The sequence below is a fragment of the Gallus gallus genome, chromosome 1 (assembly GCF_016699485.2).
Source record: "Gallus gallus isolate bGalGal1 chromosome 1, bGalGal1.mat.broiler.GRCg7b, whole genome shotgun sequence".
Lineage (NCBI taxonomy): Eukaryota > Metazoa > Chordata > Aves > Galliformes > Phasianidae > Gallus > Gallus gallus.
Genome location: NC_052532.1, coordinates 809,567 through 822,117, shown reverse-complemented (window position 1 = coordinate 822,117; position 12,551 = coordinate 809,567). Strand labels below are relative to the sequence as shown.

General features: G+C 65.6%; 1 protein-coding gene across 1 annotated transcript in view; it reads right to left on the bottom strand.

The window, feature by feature from the left end:
• The window catches only part of SHANK3 (SH3 and multiple ankyrin repeat domains 3), a 282,770-nt gene that overhangs the window by 26,556 nt on the left and 243,663 nt on the right, over window positions 1-12,551 (bottom strand). Inside the window, 5 exon segments of the mRNA XM_025152878.3 lie at window positions 5,781-5,886; window positions 6,125-6,252; window positions 7,796-7,819; window positions 9,604-9,684; window positions 11,258-11,393. Of these exon segments, the coding sequence (XP_025008646.2) occupies window positions 5,781-5,886; window positions 6,125-6,252; window positions 7,796-7,819; window positions 9,604-9,684; window positions 11,258-11,393 (475 nt within the window).

The following is a 12,551-nucleotide window of genomic DNA, read 5'->3' as shown; positions in this document are numbered from 1 at the left end:
CGCATCACCTTCTCTCGGCTCGGCGCAAGTTCGGCCCCTTGCTCTCATTCCCTCAGCACAGAACGGTTGGGTTGCGGGGAGGACGGACCTTGAAGGCCATCCAGCCCCACCCCCACCGGGTCGCACTGCCCAGCGCCCACCCACGGCCTCGGGCACCTCCAAGACCCTCAAGTCACCCATCCCCCGCCGCTCTCAGCCCAGCACGCAGCGCTGCCCGACGCCTTCCAGCCCAGCCGGCCGCCCTCCAGCCCCGCGTGATGCCGGCAGAGCGCAGCACTGCTCCACTGCAGCCCCCACGCCCACCACGCACGGCTCTCACGCCCCTTCGGGGGTCACACGTGCCGCAATGTGCCAGACTGAGCTCGGCAGCGGCTCTGGCTGAGTCTGCAAAGCAGCCAAGGAAGGCGCTGCCGTTCTCAGCCACCTCCTCCTGCCTGGGCACGGAGAGCAGCAGCCGCGTCCCGGCACAGCCCCGCTCCGCGCTGCACGGCATCACACGAGCCATCCCAACAAACAGCTGCAGGCGTGGAGCCCGTCGGGCTTCCGCAGCTGCCCCCCGTGCTCCTCCTGTTCCCAGCTGGTGCTTTCCTCTACAATATGTAGGCTTTTTTTTAACGGGGTGGTTGGAAAAAGACACCCGAAGCGCTGCTCAGTGCAGCGATAAGTCGGACATCCCCAAAGCACCCCGGGAGGGTGAGAAGTGGGGCGGCAAAAGCTCTGGAATTACCAGGACAAATGGGAAGTCCTGCAGCAAGAAGAAGAACCCATTGGGACAGGACAGGGGGAGAGGGACGGGTTGGGAAAGAACCCCACAGCCCGGCTGGCAGCGGGCTGAGGGTGCGCTGAGCTGCACAGGGCAACGCCTGCCCTGCATCCAAAGGAGCACAGCAGAGCAAAGGAGGGCATCTGCCCCTCCGTTCTGCAGACGGGGAGCGCTCAGCACAGGAGGGACGCGGAGCTGCTGCAGTGCATCCAGAGGAGGGCCACGGAAATGGCCCAAGGGACGGAACAGCTCCACCGTGGGGATGGGCTGAGGCTGCGCAGAGGGAGGGGAGAGGGCTGCGAGGGGACCTGAGAGCGGTCTGCCAGCATCCCAAGGGGAGCTGCGGGAAAGGAGGAGTCAGCCTACTGAGCGGGGTCTGTGGTGATGGGGCGAGGGGCTTCAAGCTCGAGGCGGGGAGATTGAGGTGGGATAAAAGGAAGGAGCCCTTCCTGGGGCGGGTGGTGAGGCACTGAGTGGGCTGCGCAGTGACCTCCAAGGCCGGGCTGGATCAGCCCTGGGCAGCCTGATGGAGCTGTGCTGTCCCTGTTCGCTGCAGGGAGCTGCCCCAGCTGACCCGCAAAGGTCCCTTCCGACGCGAAGGATCCAATGCTCTCCCGATTCGAACGTGAGCAGTTGTGAGAGATGGAGCAAAGAGATTCCATCCCTCTCATTCACCATTCAGACCCCCCAATCCAACCCCAGCCCATCCCACCGACCACGTCCCCAAGTGCCACATCGCTGTGGTCACCGAACCCCCCCAGGGATGGGGACTCCCCACTGCCCTGGGCAGCTGTGCAGTGCTGGCCGCTCTTTGGAGCACAGATTGTTCCCCAGCTCCAACCTGACCCTCCCCAGCACACCGTGGGTGTCACACTGGGTCTCACACCATAGGTGTCACACTGGGTCTCTCTCACACCATAGGTGTCACACTGGGTCTCTCTCACACCATTGGTGTCACACTGGGTCTCACACCACAGCTCACGGCGGGCTCTCAATCAGCGCCACCCCCTCCCCAGTGCTCAGGTTTGGCTGTTTTCTATTTCCATGAGGAATAACCCAACCTGACCGCCTTCAGGCCCCCTGAGGAAGGGACCCACTGCACTGAGTGGGGGAGGAGTTGGGCGCTGCTGCCCGCAGCCATCCCTGCCCGCCTGCACTGCACCCCATGGTGCCCACCGTCCCTTCCAGCCCCACCAGCTTTGGGCCCACGGTTCCGTAACTGCTCTGCAGCACCGCACACAGTGTGGGTTCAGATGGACCCGTGAAGCCTCGGGCTGTTTTTACAACCAGAAATGAACTCCTTCAGGCTCAGGTCTCACATTTAACAGATCCTGCTCATTTTTACCACCTGACGCTGAGCTGAGCTGCTATTGCACACCACAGTTCCCCTTCCAAACAACCCGGAGCTCAACGGAACCTCGAGCAACCTCTGCTCACAAGTGTCCACCCACGCAAAGCAGACGCCTCGTGCACAAGAAGCCCACCCTGCTGCCCTCCCCGTGCACACCCCGACAGCTGCGGGTGCCACGTGCAGCCCTGGGCACACCACAGCACAGCACTCATCTGTACAGCACAGCACAGCATCCATCTGCACAGCACAGCACCCATCTGCACAGCACCCATCTGCACAGCACAGCACCCATCTGCACAGCAAAGCATAGCACCCATCTGCACAGCACCCATCTGCACAGCACAGCACAGCACCCATCTGCACAGCACCCATCTGCACAGCAGAGCACAGCACCCATCTGCACAGCACAGCACCCATTTGCACAGCACAGCACTCATCTGCACAGCACAGCACAGCACCCATCTGCACAGCACCCATCTGCACAGCACAGCACAACAGAGCACCCATCTGCACAACACCCATCTGCACAGCTCAGCACCCATCTACACAGCTCAGCACCCATCTGCACAGCTCAGCACCCATCTGCACAGCACAGCACAGCACCCATCTGCACAGCACAGCACAGCACCCATCTGCACAGCACCCATCTGCACAGCAGAGCACAGCTCAGCACCCATCTGCACAGCACCCATGTGCACAGCACAGCACCCATCTGCACAGCACAGCACAGCACCCACCTGTACAGCACAGCACCCATCTGCACAGCACAGCACTCATCTGCACAGCACAGCACAGCACCCATCTGCACAGCACCCATCTGCACAGCACAGCACAACAGAGCACCCATCTGCACAGCACCCATGTGCACAGCACCCATCTGCACAGCAGAGCACAGCACAGCACAGCACCCATCTGCACAGCAGAGCACCCATCTGCACAGCAGAGCACAGCACCCATCTGCACAGCACAGCACAGCACCCATCTGCATAGCACCGCACCCATCTGCACAGCACAGCAGAGCACCCATCTGCACAGCACCCATCTGCACAGCTCAGCACCCATCTGCACAGCACAGCAGAGCACCCATCTGCACAGCACCCATGTGCACAGCACAGCACCCATCTGCACAGCACCCATGTGCACAGCACAGCACCCACCTGTACAGCACAGCACCCATCTGCACAGCACAGCACCCATCTGCACAGCACAGCACAGCACCCATCTGCACAGCACAGCACCCATGTGCACAGCACCCATCTGCACAGCACAGCACAGCACAGCACCCAACTGCACAGCACAGCACAGCACCCATCTGCACAACACAGCACCCACCTGTACAGCACAGCACAGCACCCATCTGCACAGCACCCATCTGCACAGCACAGCACCCATGTGCACAGCACCCATCTGCACAGCACAGCACCCATCTGCACAGCAGAGCACAGCTCAGCACCCATCTGCACAGCACAGCACAGCACCCATCTGCACAGCACCCATCTGCACAGCAGAGCACAGCACAGCACAGCACCCATCTGCACAGCACCCATGTGCACAGCACAGCACCCACCTGTACAGCACAGCACAGCACCCATCTGCACAGCACAGCACCCATCTGCACAGCACAGCACTCATCTGCACAGCACAGCACCCATCTGCACAACACAGCACCCACCTGCACAGCACAGCACAGCACCCATCTGCATAGCACCGCACCCATCTGCACAGCACAGCAGAGCACCCATCTGCACAGCACCCATCTGCACAGCTCAGCACCCATCTGCACAGCACAGCAGAGCACCCATCTGCACAGCACAGCACCCATGTGCACAACACAGCACCCACCTGTACAGCACAGCACAGCACCCATGTGCACAGCACCCATCTGCACAGCACAGCAGAGCACAGCACCCATGTGCACAGCACAGCACCCATGTGCACAGCACAGCACAGCACAGCACCCATGTGCACAGCACAGCACAGCACAGCACCCATGTGCACAGCACAGCACAGCACCCATCTGCACAGCAGAGCACAGCACCCATCTGCACAGCACCCATCTGCACAGCACAGCAGAGCACAGCACCCATCTGCACAGCACAGCACCCATGTGCACAGCGCAGCGCTGCGGGCACGGTGCGAAGCCGTCCATTTGCCGCCCACCGCTCCCTTCTGAGCTCATCTCCTCCGGTTGTGCCTCACATTAATCACACCCTGCATTCTCTCTGCCTTTCCACAGCTCTCAGCCCCGCCTCACGTGGGGCCGCAGGCAGCAGCAGCTGCTCTTACAAACACAAACACAACCGCGGGGTGCGGACGCGCCGCAATCGCTGTGCGTAAATCGCAGCGCGCTCTGCATGCGGCCCTTTGCTTTGCCACCTTCCTCTGCCATCCTCAGTGGGGTTACGCTGCTCTGTCTGCTCACCGCGTGCCTTGAAGGCACGACCGGTTCTGCCATCACCGCTGCATCCAAAGGGCTTCGTGGGATGGGCACCTGCGGCAGCTCCTGCCCCCCATGGACCAATGGGGGAAGGCCAGCGACCCACGGCGCAGGAAACAAAGCCAGGCCACTGTACAGCCACGGTGCCACCACTCCTTGTCCACTGAGCCACCACTCCCCGTCATTGGTGCCACCACCCCCTGGCCATGGTGCCACCACCTCTTGTCTATCAGTGCCACCACCTCTTGTCTATAAGTGCCACTGTCACGAAGTTACCTAGATAGATCTGTGCCCATGACAGGGGGGCACGGTGCGAAGCCGTCCATTTGCCGCCCACTTCTCTATGGTACCAACACTCCCTGCCCGCTGTGCCACCACCTCCTGTCTGTAAGTGCCACCACCCCCTGTCCATCCTGCCACCACCTCTTGCCCACCCTGCCACCTCTTGCCCACGGCACCACCACCTCCTGTCTGTAAGTGCCACCACCCCTTGTCCATCCTGCCATCATGCCTTGTCTGTAAGTGCCACCACCCCTCGTCCATGGTGCCACCACCCCTCGTCCATGGTGCCACCACCCCCTGTCCATGGTGCCACCACCCCCTGTCCATGGTGCCACCACTCCTCCTCCATGGCACCGTCACTCCTTTTCCATGGCATCACCACCTCCTGTCTATAAGTGCCACCACCTCCTGTCCATTACGCCATTTCTTGACCATGGCACCACCACCTCTTGCCCATCGTGCCACCACCCCCTGTCCATCCTGCCACCACCTCCTGTCCATTATGTCATTTCTTGCCCATAGTGCCACCACCCCCTGTCCATCCTGCCACCAGCACTTGTCCATTATGTCATTTCTTGCCCACGATGCCACCACCTCTTGTCTATAAGTGCCACCACCCCCTGCCCATGGCACCACCGCTCCTCCTCCATGGCACCACCGCCCCCTGCCCACCGTGCCACCACCTCTCGCCCACTGTACCCCCACCCCCTGTCCATTCCTGCCCCCACCCCCCACCCCCAATGCGACCACCCCTGCCCACCCACCTTCCCCCACCGCATCCTCAGCTCTGCAGACCCCGCACTCTCCCCCCGCCGTGACAGCCGCTGCAGCACAGACCCGACGTCCTCAGGGCAGAACTCCCAATGCAGCCCCATTTTGAGACCTTCACGGGGAGGGCCGAACCCCCTGCGGGTGTGGGACCCCCCCGCGATCCCCGCGTGCCTTACCTACAGATTTGGTCCTCGGGATCCCTTTGCGCAGTGACACGTGGGGTTTCTCTGCTCCTGCCAGGACCCCCGCGTGGGCCGCCATGCCCTGCCGCTCAAAGAGGGACTGCAGAGGAAGAAGAAGGGATTTCCATCCTGCGGCCGAAAGGAGACGACCCCCCCCACCGACCCCCACCGCTGCCCCGACCCCGACCCACCCCGTCGCTGTAGCCGCCTCCCCCCGCCTGCAGCGCGGCCGGGCGGCGGTCCCTCTTTCCCCCCCCCCCCCCACCTCCCACCCCGACCGCGGGGTCACAACGCCCCTCCATTCCCCCCCCCCCCCCCGGCGCAGCCCCCCCCCTCACACTGATCTCCGCCGGGGTGATGCGGCGGCTCGTCGGGCGCTGCTTCACCGTGGCCGCCCGAGAATCCGCCTCCACGATGTCCGCCCTCAGCGCGGGTTCGGCGGCCGCCAGGATCTCGTCCAGTTTCTCTGCAACCCCAAACAGACGCGCGGCCGTCAGCGGGGGGCCGCGGCAGAGGGGCAATTATTCACCCCCCACCCCCCCCTCGAGCCGAACCGAGCCGAGCCCACCCCCCCCGCGGCGGGGCACGGAGTGGGGAAGCCGTTCTCGGCCGCCCCCCGCCCCGCAGCTCCGTGGGGCTCAGGACCCCCCGCGGTGGGGCCGGCCGTGCCCGCCGCGATGCTCGGAATCGGCGATGCTGCGCGTTCTGATGCTCAGAAGCGGTGACGGTGCGTTGGTTGTTCCGAATGAGATCGACCCCCCCGAACCGGGCAGACGGCTGCGGTGGGCGCAGCCCGCACTGAGCCCAGGACCCAATGGGTCCGTGTGGGCTTTCACTGGGAGGGGGGAGGCGGGGGGGGGGGACTGCCTTCTCCTCGCCCCCATCCCCAGCACTGCGCCCCGGCACCGGGGCAGCCACGCACAGCAGCACGGCGGGCCCGGAGCTCAGCACCGGGGGACGACGTCCCCGCGGCCGGGACCCCGCAGCGCCGTGCCGGAGGGGGGTGGGGGGTGGGCTGAGCCGTGGGGCGGCTCCGGACCCACCGCAGCCGCGGTCCCCGCACGACGTCCCCGCTCCACTGCGGCACAGCCCCGGGGAAGGGCCGTGGGCGGAACACCGCGTGCGGGGAACGGCGGAGCCGCGGCCGGGACGGCAGCGACGCTCCGCCCGCTTCCATCCGCCTCGCTCTTCTGGTTCCGCTTTCTGGCCCTCAGCGCCACCGGGGTGCCCTCTCAGGTGACCCCTCCCACGTCCGGGCTGCGGGGCTGCGAGAAAGGAGCGCGCCGGGGCGCGGTGCGGCACGGGGATGGCACAGCCCTGGGGACAGAGTCCTAACGGCACAGCCCTGATGGCACAGCCCTGACGGCACAGCCCTGACGGCCTCCTGCCATCGTCCCCGAGCAGCAGACACCCACAGAGCCCCCACCTGAGTGCTGCCCCTGCAGAGGAGCTCAGGGAGGTGCCCTCTGTCTGCCGATGAGACCCCCGAGCTGCCCTGGGGTCGGATGAGCGCTGGGAAACGTTTCAGCTCCAAAGAGCGGCCAGCGCTGCACAGCTGCCCAGGGCAGAGGGGAGCCCCCACCCCTGGGGGCGTTCAAATCCACGGGGATGCGGCACTTGGGGACGTGGGGGTGGGCTGGGGTTGGACCGGTGACCCCACGGGTCTTTTCCAGCCTTGAGGGCTGTGATTCTCCCCCGGGGACGCAGCCCCGCCCTCGGCACAGCCGTGCAATGAGCTCCGGTGCTCCACACCCTGCAGCCCATTGCAGCTCCCGGCGCCGCTGGGAACCTCTCGTCTTTGCACCACCCCTCGTGCAACGCCTCACACACCGACCCGCACCACATCCCGCTTCCCCCCCAGCACCGGCTGCTCAGCCCGCTGCCGGGCGCCTCTCCCCACAGCTCCTCGCCCCGACCTCGCTCTGCCTCCTCCCCATCAGCGCCCCCCGGCGGTCCCCACGGCTGGGGCTGGGGACGGGCTGAGCCCCGGCATGTGCAGTTTCACTCACCCCCTTTTCTTCTCCGCATGGAGGCTTGGAATCAAGAAACAAAACAACACGTGAATGGCATGCACAGTTCTGCTCCCGTCCCGGCTCTGCCTGCTCTGTCCTGACCTCGGCCCGGCGCTGCCGGGGTGAAACCCATCGCTGCGAGGAGAGCTGTGCGTCCCCCCCCCGCCCCAACAGCTCCTCCGGACCCCCGGGGCTGCGGGACGGCAGCGCTCTGCCGGGATCTGCCGGGCACAGCATGCAGCGCGGGCAGCACGAAGGGACGGCTACGGGCACGGGGCGTGCAGGGCACGCTGCAGCACGGGGACGGGCTGCGGGAAGAAGAGGCAGCGACCGCCCGCACGTCCCCTCCATCACAGTGCGGAGATGTCCCCCGTGCCGCCTCCCCCGGACCGGCTCTGAGCCGCCCGGACGGCGGGAGGAGGCGAAGGGAGCGGGGAACGGTGCGGTGGCCGCACGCCCGGCTCCTGAGGGCACGGAGGAGCACAACGGCACTGCCTCCGGCACGGCGATGCGGACACCTCGCGGGGACCCCCAGGGCTCCTCCTGGTCCCGGCACAGCGCTCAGCCCTTCCTGCGGCCGCGCTCTCGCAACGCACACGGCGCGCTGTGCCACGGCGCGAGGTGAAGCTCTGCAGCTCCCGCACCGCCTCCCCCCCCCCCCCCCCGCCCCCTCACAGCGGTGGGGAACTGCCCCAGGAGAAGGAACCGGGGGGGGCACAAAGCAACCCCGGGGGATACGCGGTGTTTGTGCCGAGGAAACAGCGAAGGATGCGCCGTTCTGCGTCCCCGCCTGATGGCTGCAGCCGAGCGCAGGGAGAGGTGAAAACAAAGCACGGAACGCATCGCAGCGCGCCCTCCTCATCGCCCGGGGAGAAGGGCAGGGGGGCTCCAGGGGTCTCCCCCCGGGAAGGGCCACGCGCAGCCCCCGTACCCAACGCGGCCGCGCACAAAGACCTCAATGCAAACAGCAGAGCCGGGGCCGCGTCCCTCTGCCCGAGCCACGTGTATCGCAGCTCTGGGGTGCGCTGGGCCCGGGGGGGGGACCCTCCGGCACCGCTCAGCGCCGACAGGAGGGAGAGCAGCGCTGCAGCCCCGGTACCGGCACCGCACCCTGCAGCGCCCCGTGGCACAGCGACGGCGAGAGCCGTGGGGTGCAAAGGGGGAGACGTGGGGACAGGGAGGGGTGCGCTCGGGGGGGGGTCACCAACACGAGGGAGAGCGAAGGGCTTCGTCACGGGGTGCACGGACGTGGAGATGGAGGGAGGGGGTGGAGAGAGCACAGAGATGGAGCTGTGAGCTGCGGTGCCAAAGCAGCTGGAGCCGTGGGCAGGACGCTTCGTGGCAGCAAACGTGTGAGTGAGTGTGTGTGTGTGTGTGTGTGTGTGTGTAAGGGGAGGCGGCAGCGGGGGGGCCGTGGCACAGAGCACTGTGGGTGCCCCATCCCTGGAAGTGGCCGAGGCCACGGATGGGCCCTGGGCAGCCTGAGCTGGTGGGGGGCACTCAGCCCACGGCAGAGGTAGGGCTGGGGGGTCCCTTCCAACCCAACCACGCCGTGGCTCTGTGAGCTGTAAGGTCTCCACCGGCCCAGCCGTGCTGCGGCTCTGACCTGGCACGGCACAGCACACGGGGGCGGGCAGGGGGGCAGCCCGGCAGGCAGCCTGAGCGCGGGGTCTGAGCCCGCCGGGACCCCTCTGCCCCATCCCAACGATCTGGAACGGCTCCACGCGGCCCCAACCCCCCCCCAGCCAGCACCAGGAGCACCAGGGACGGATGCCGCCCCCCCCCCCCCCGGCCCCGCTGCTCACCCAGCTCCTCCAGCTCAGCCGTCATGGATTTGGACCGCAGCGTCAGCGTGGTGCTGGGCGCCCTCTTGGGAGGCGGCGGAGCTGAAAGGAAGAGAGACGGCATTTTGCACTTCTTGTCCAGGAACTTACGCGGCGTGGCCAGGTGCAGGTGCCACTTCTTCTCCACCGCCTGGATCTCCTCGTACTCGCGGGACGAGGAGTCGCACTGCTGCAGGATCTTATTGAGGCTGCGCGTGGAGGCGAACTTCTTCATCGTCTCGGCGGCGCGGGGACGGTGCGGGGCGGGGGCTGCAGGCTGCCCGGCTCCGCCGCCCTCAGCGCAGCGCAGTCCGGCTCACATCCCCGCTCTGCCCCGTGCCGGGCGATGGGGCCTCCGCCCTCGGCTCACGGCTTCGGCAGCTGCGGCCCCTCCGCGCTCGCCATGGGCGGGGGAAGCAGAAGAGGCGAGTCCGGAGCTCGGCTCAGTCCTTCATCCCCAGCGCCCGGCTCAGTCCATCGGCCCCGGCGCGGCCCCCCGCCGATCGCGGCACCCACCCTCCGCTCCGCCGCCGGATCCGGGGCTCCGCCGCCCTAACGCAGCTCCGGGGGAGGGCGGCGGCTCCTCGCGGGGCGCGGGGCGGGCGCTGGGGGTCCCCTGGCCGGGCCGGGCGCCCTCGGGCTCTCCATGCCCCGACCCACGGCGCGGGGACGCGTGGAAAGCTGCTCCTCTCCGCCCGGCGCCTCCTCCTCGCTCGCGCGGTGACAATACCGGATTCGGTCCTGGATTCAACGCTCAGGCATTGCCATGGCAACCGGAGCTCCGGGCTCGTGCTGGCGCCGCATCAGAGACCCCAACCGGGGCGGATTCAAGGGGAAAACACGGCCTCGCGCCGGGCGCCGCGCCTCCGGCACCCGCAGAACCGCGGCCCCGGGTGCGGGGACGGCTGCGGCCCCTCCCGCAGAACCGCGGCCGGAGGGCAGCGCGGGGCTCCGGCTCGGCTATGGGGCCGAGAGCAGCAGAGCGGCAGCAGCGCGGTGCTCCCCGCACGGGCTCGGAGTCCCCCCAACCCCCAGCGCTCACACTCTGTGCAGCGATGATGCGGCTGCAGCGCTCAGGGTCGGGTCGGCCTCCTCCCGGCACTCCGAGTGACCCTCAGCCGCCCAGACTGCCCGCTGGCACGCGGCTGAGTGGGGGTGGGCACGGAGAGCCCCTCTGTGCTCCCAGATGTGCCCCCACCCTCCCCAGCTGTGCACCCGATGTGCCCCTGCTGCACCCCTCCGGCTCTGCCCCCAACAGCCGCCCTCTGCCCAAGGGCTGCTCCCCCCGGAGGGCACCCCTCTGTTCCCCGCACCCCTTCTGGGTAAGGATCTCACCTCTGCCCTCGGTGTCTGGGGCCGATGGGGAGAAGGCCCTGACACCCCCACGTGCACAACCCCAAACCAGGGGGAGCTCTGTGCCCCAACACCCCCAGACCCCAAACCAGGGGCAGTTCTGCACCCTGACACCCTCGTACCCCAAACCAGGGGCAGCTCTGTGCACCAACACCCCCAGACCCCAAACCAGGGGCAGTTCTGTGCCACAGAGGTTTACCCACCCACAGGAGCGTGACGCACACGGCTCTGTAACGCAGCCCCCTCTGCCCCCATCACCCCAACACGATCCCCCCACACCTACCCTTCTTCCGAACGACCTCTTCTGACTCAGGCTTGCGGCTGACGGAGACGACCTTCATCACCAGGTGGTTCCCCCCCTGGCGGATCAGCGACACCACCTGCTTGTGCCCCACCTTCACCACGTTGACGCCGTTCACCTGGGCACAAACAGAAACGCAGCGGTGGTGGTGCTGAGGGGTCGGCATCTCTGCTCCTCCCTGCGTGGCCCCGCACATGGCTGCATGCACGCACCCCGGCGAGGGGCTGCACAGCACCCAGAGCTGCTCTACGGAGCAGGGATGGCACAGCTGGAGGAGCTGCATTCAGCTCCAGTCCCGGGGTGAAATAAGAGGGGCAGGCCGGCACGCTTTGGCATTGACTTTTGCAATGTGCAGTGTGCTCCAGGACTGATACCACTCTCGAAGCAAGGCAATTAGTGATGGCAAATAAGAGAGGAGTGATTGACTATGGGCAATGCTGCAAGAAGAATAAAAGCATCTGTGTTAGCACATAGGCTATTATTTATGCTCCCAGGAGTGAAGATGTTGGCAGTATTTGGGATGCCCATGCTGCATCAATTCTGTCTCCCTGATTTCAAGACCAGAAGTTGGTCTTGAAACCGCTTGGATAAAAAGGGGCCTCGGGTCTCTGCTCAACACCAGGAGATGGAGATGAAGAATTTAAGCCCTACCCCTGCGTGTTTGCTCCAACCGTTCCGTAACTGCCACTGCTTTGAGGAAAAAAAACAACAGAAAACACTCCAACCAACAATTCCCCCACCTGTTCCTGTGCTAAACCAGCATGAGATCAGTGTTCAGGCGCTGCTGCTCACACAGCGCCCCTCACCACCAGCACTGCCTCCGCACCGCAGCGCCCGGGGTTGGGAGCACCACGGGCCGAAACATGGCACTGTCCCCAGTGCTGCAGGATTGGACATCTCAGGAACGTTCCTTTTTTGTCTCTTCCGACTCAGCAGGAGATGTTTCATCTTTAAATCTAAGGAGCTTTTACTAATACTAAGTCAGAGCAGGCTGCACTGTTGTTGTTTACGTAATTAGAGGTATGTGGGTTATGGTGACACCTGAACATCTCTGCTGGGCTGTCTCAGCAGTTCCCAGTCTGCCTGGAACTGGGGAGCCCCACACTGCGCTCAGTGCTGCAGCTGTGTCCCCCTGCCCTGCTGGCTGCGCTCTCTGCAATACATCCTGGGATCCCATTGGCCTTCTGGGCCACCGAGGCACACAGCTGGCTCACAGTCAACACTCGGGCCATCATTGGTCAACCACTGGTCAACCAGCTGTCAAACATTGGTCAAC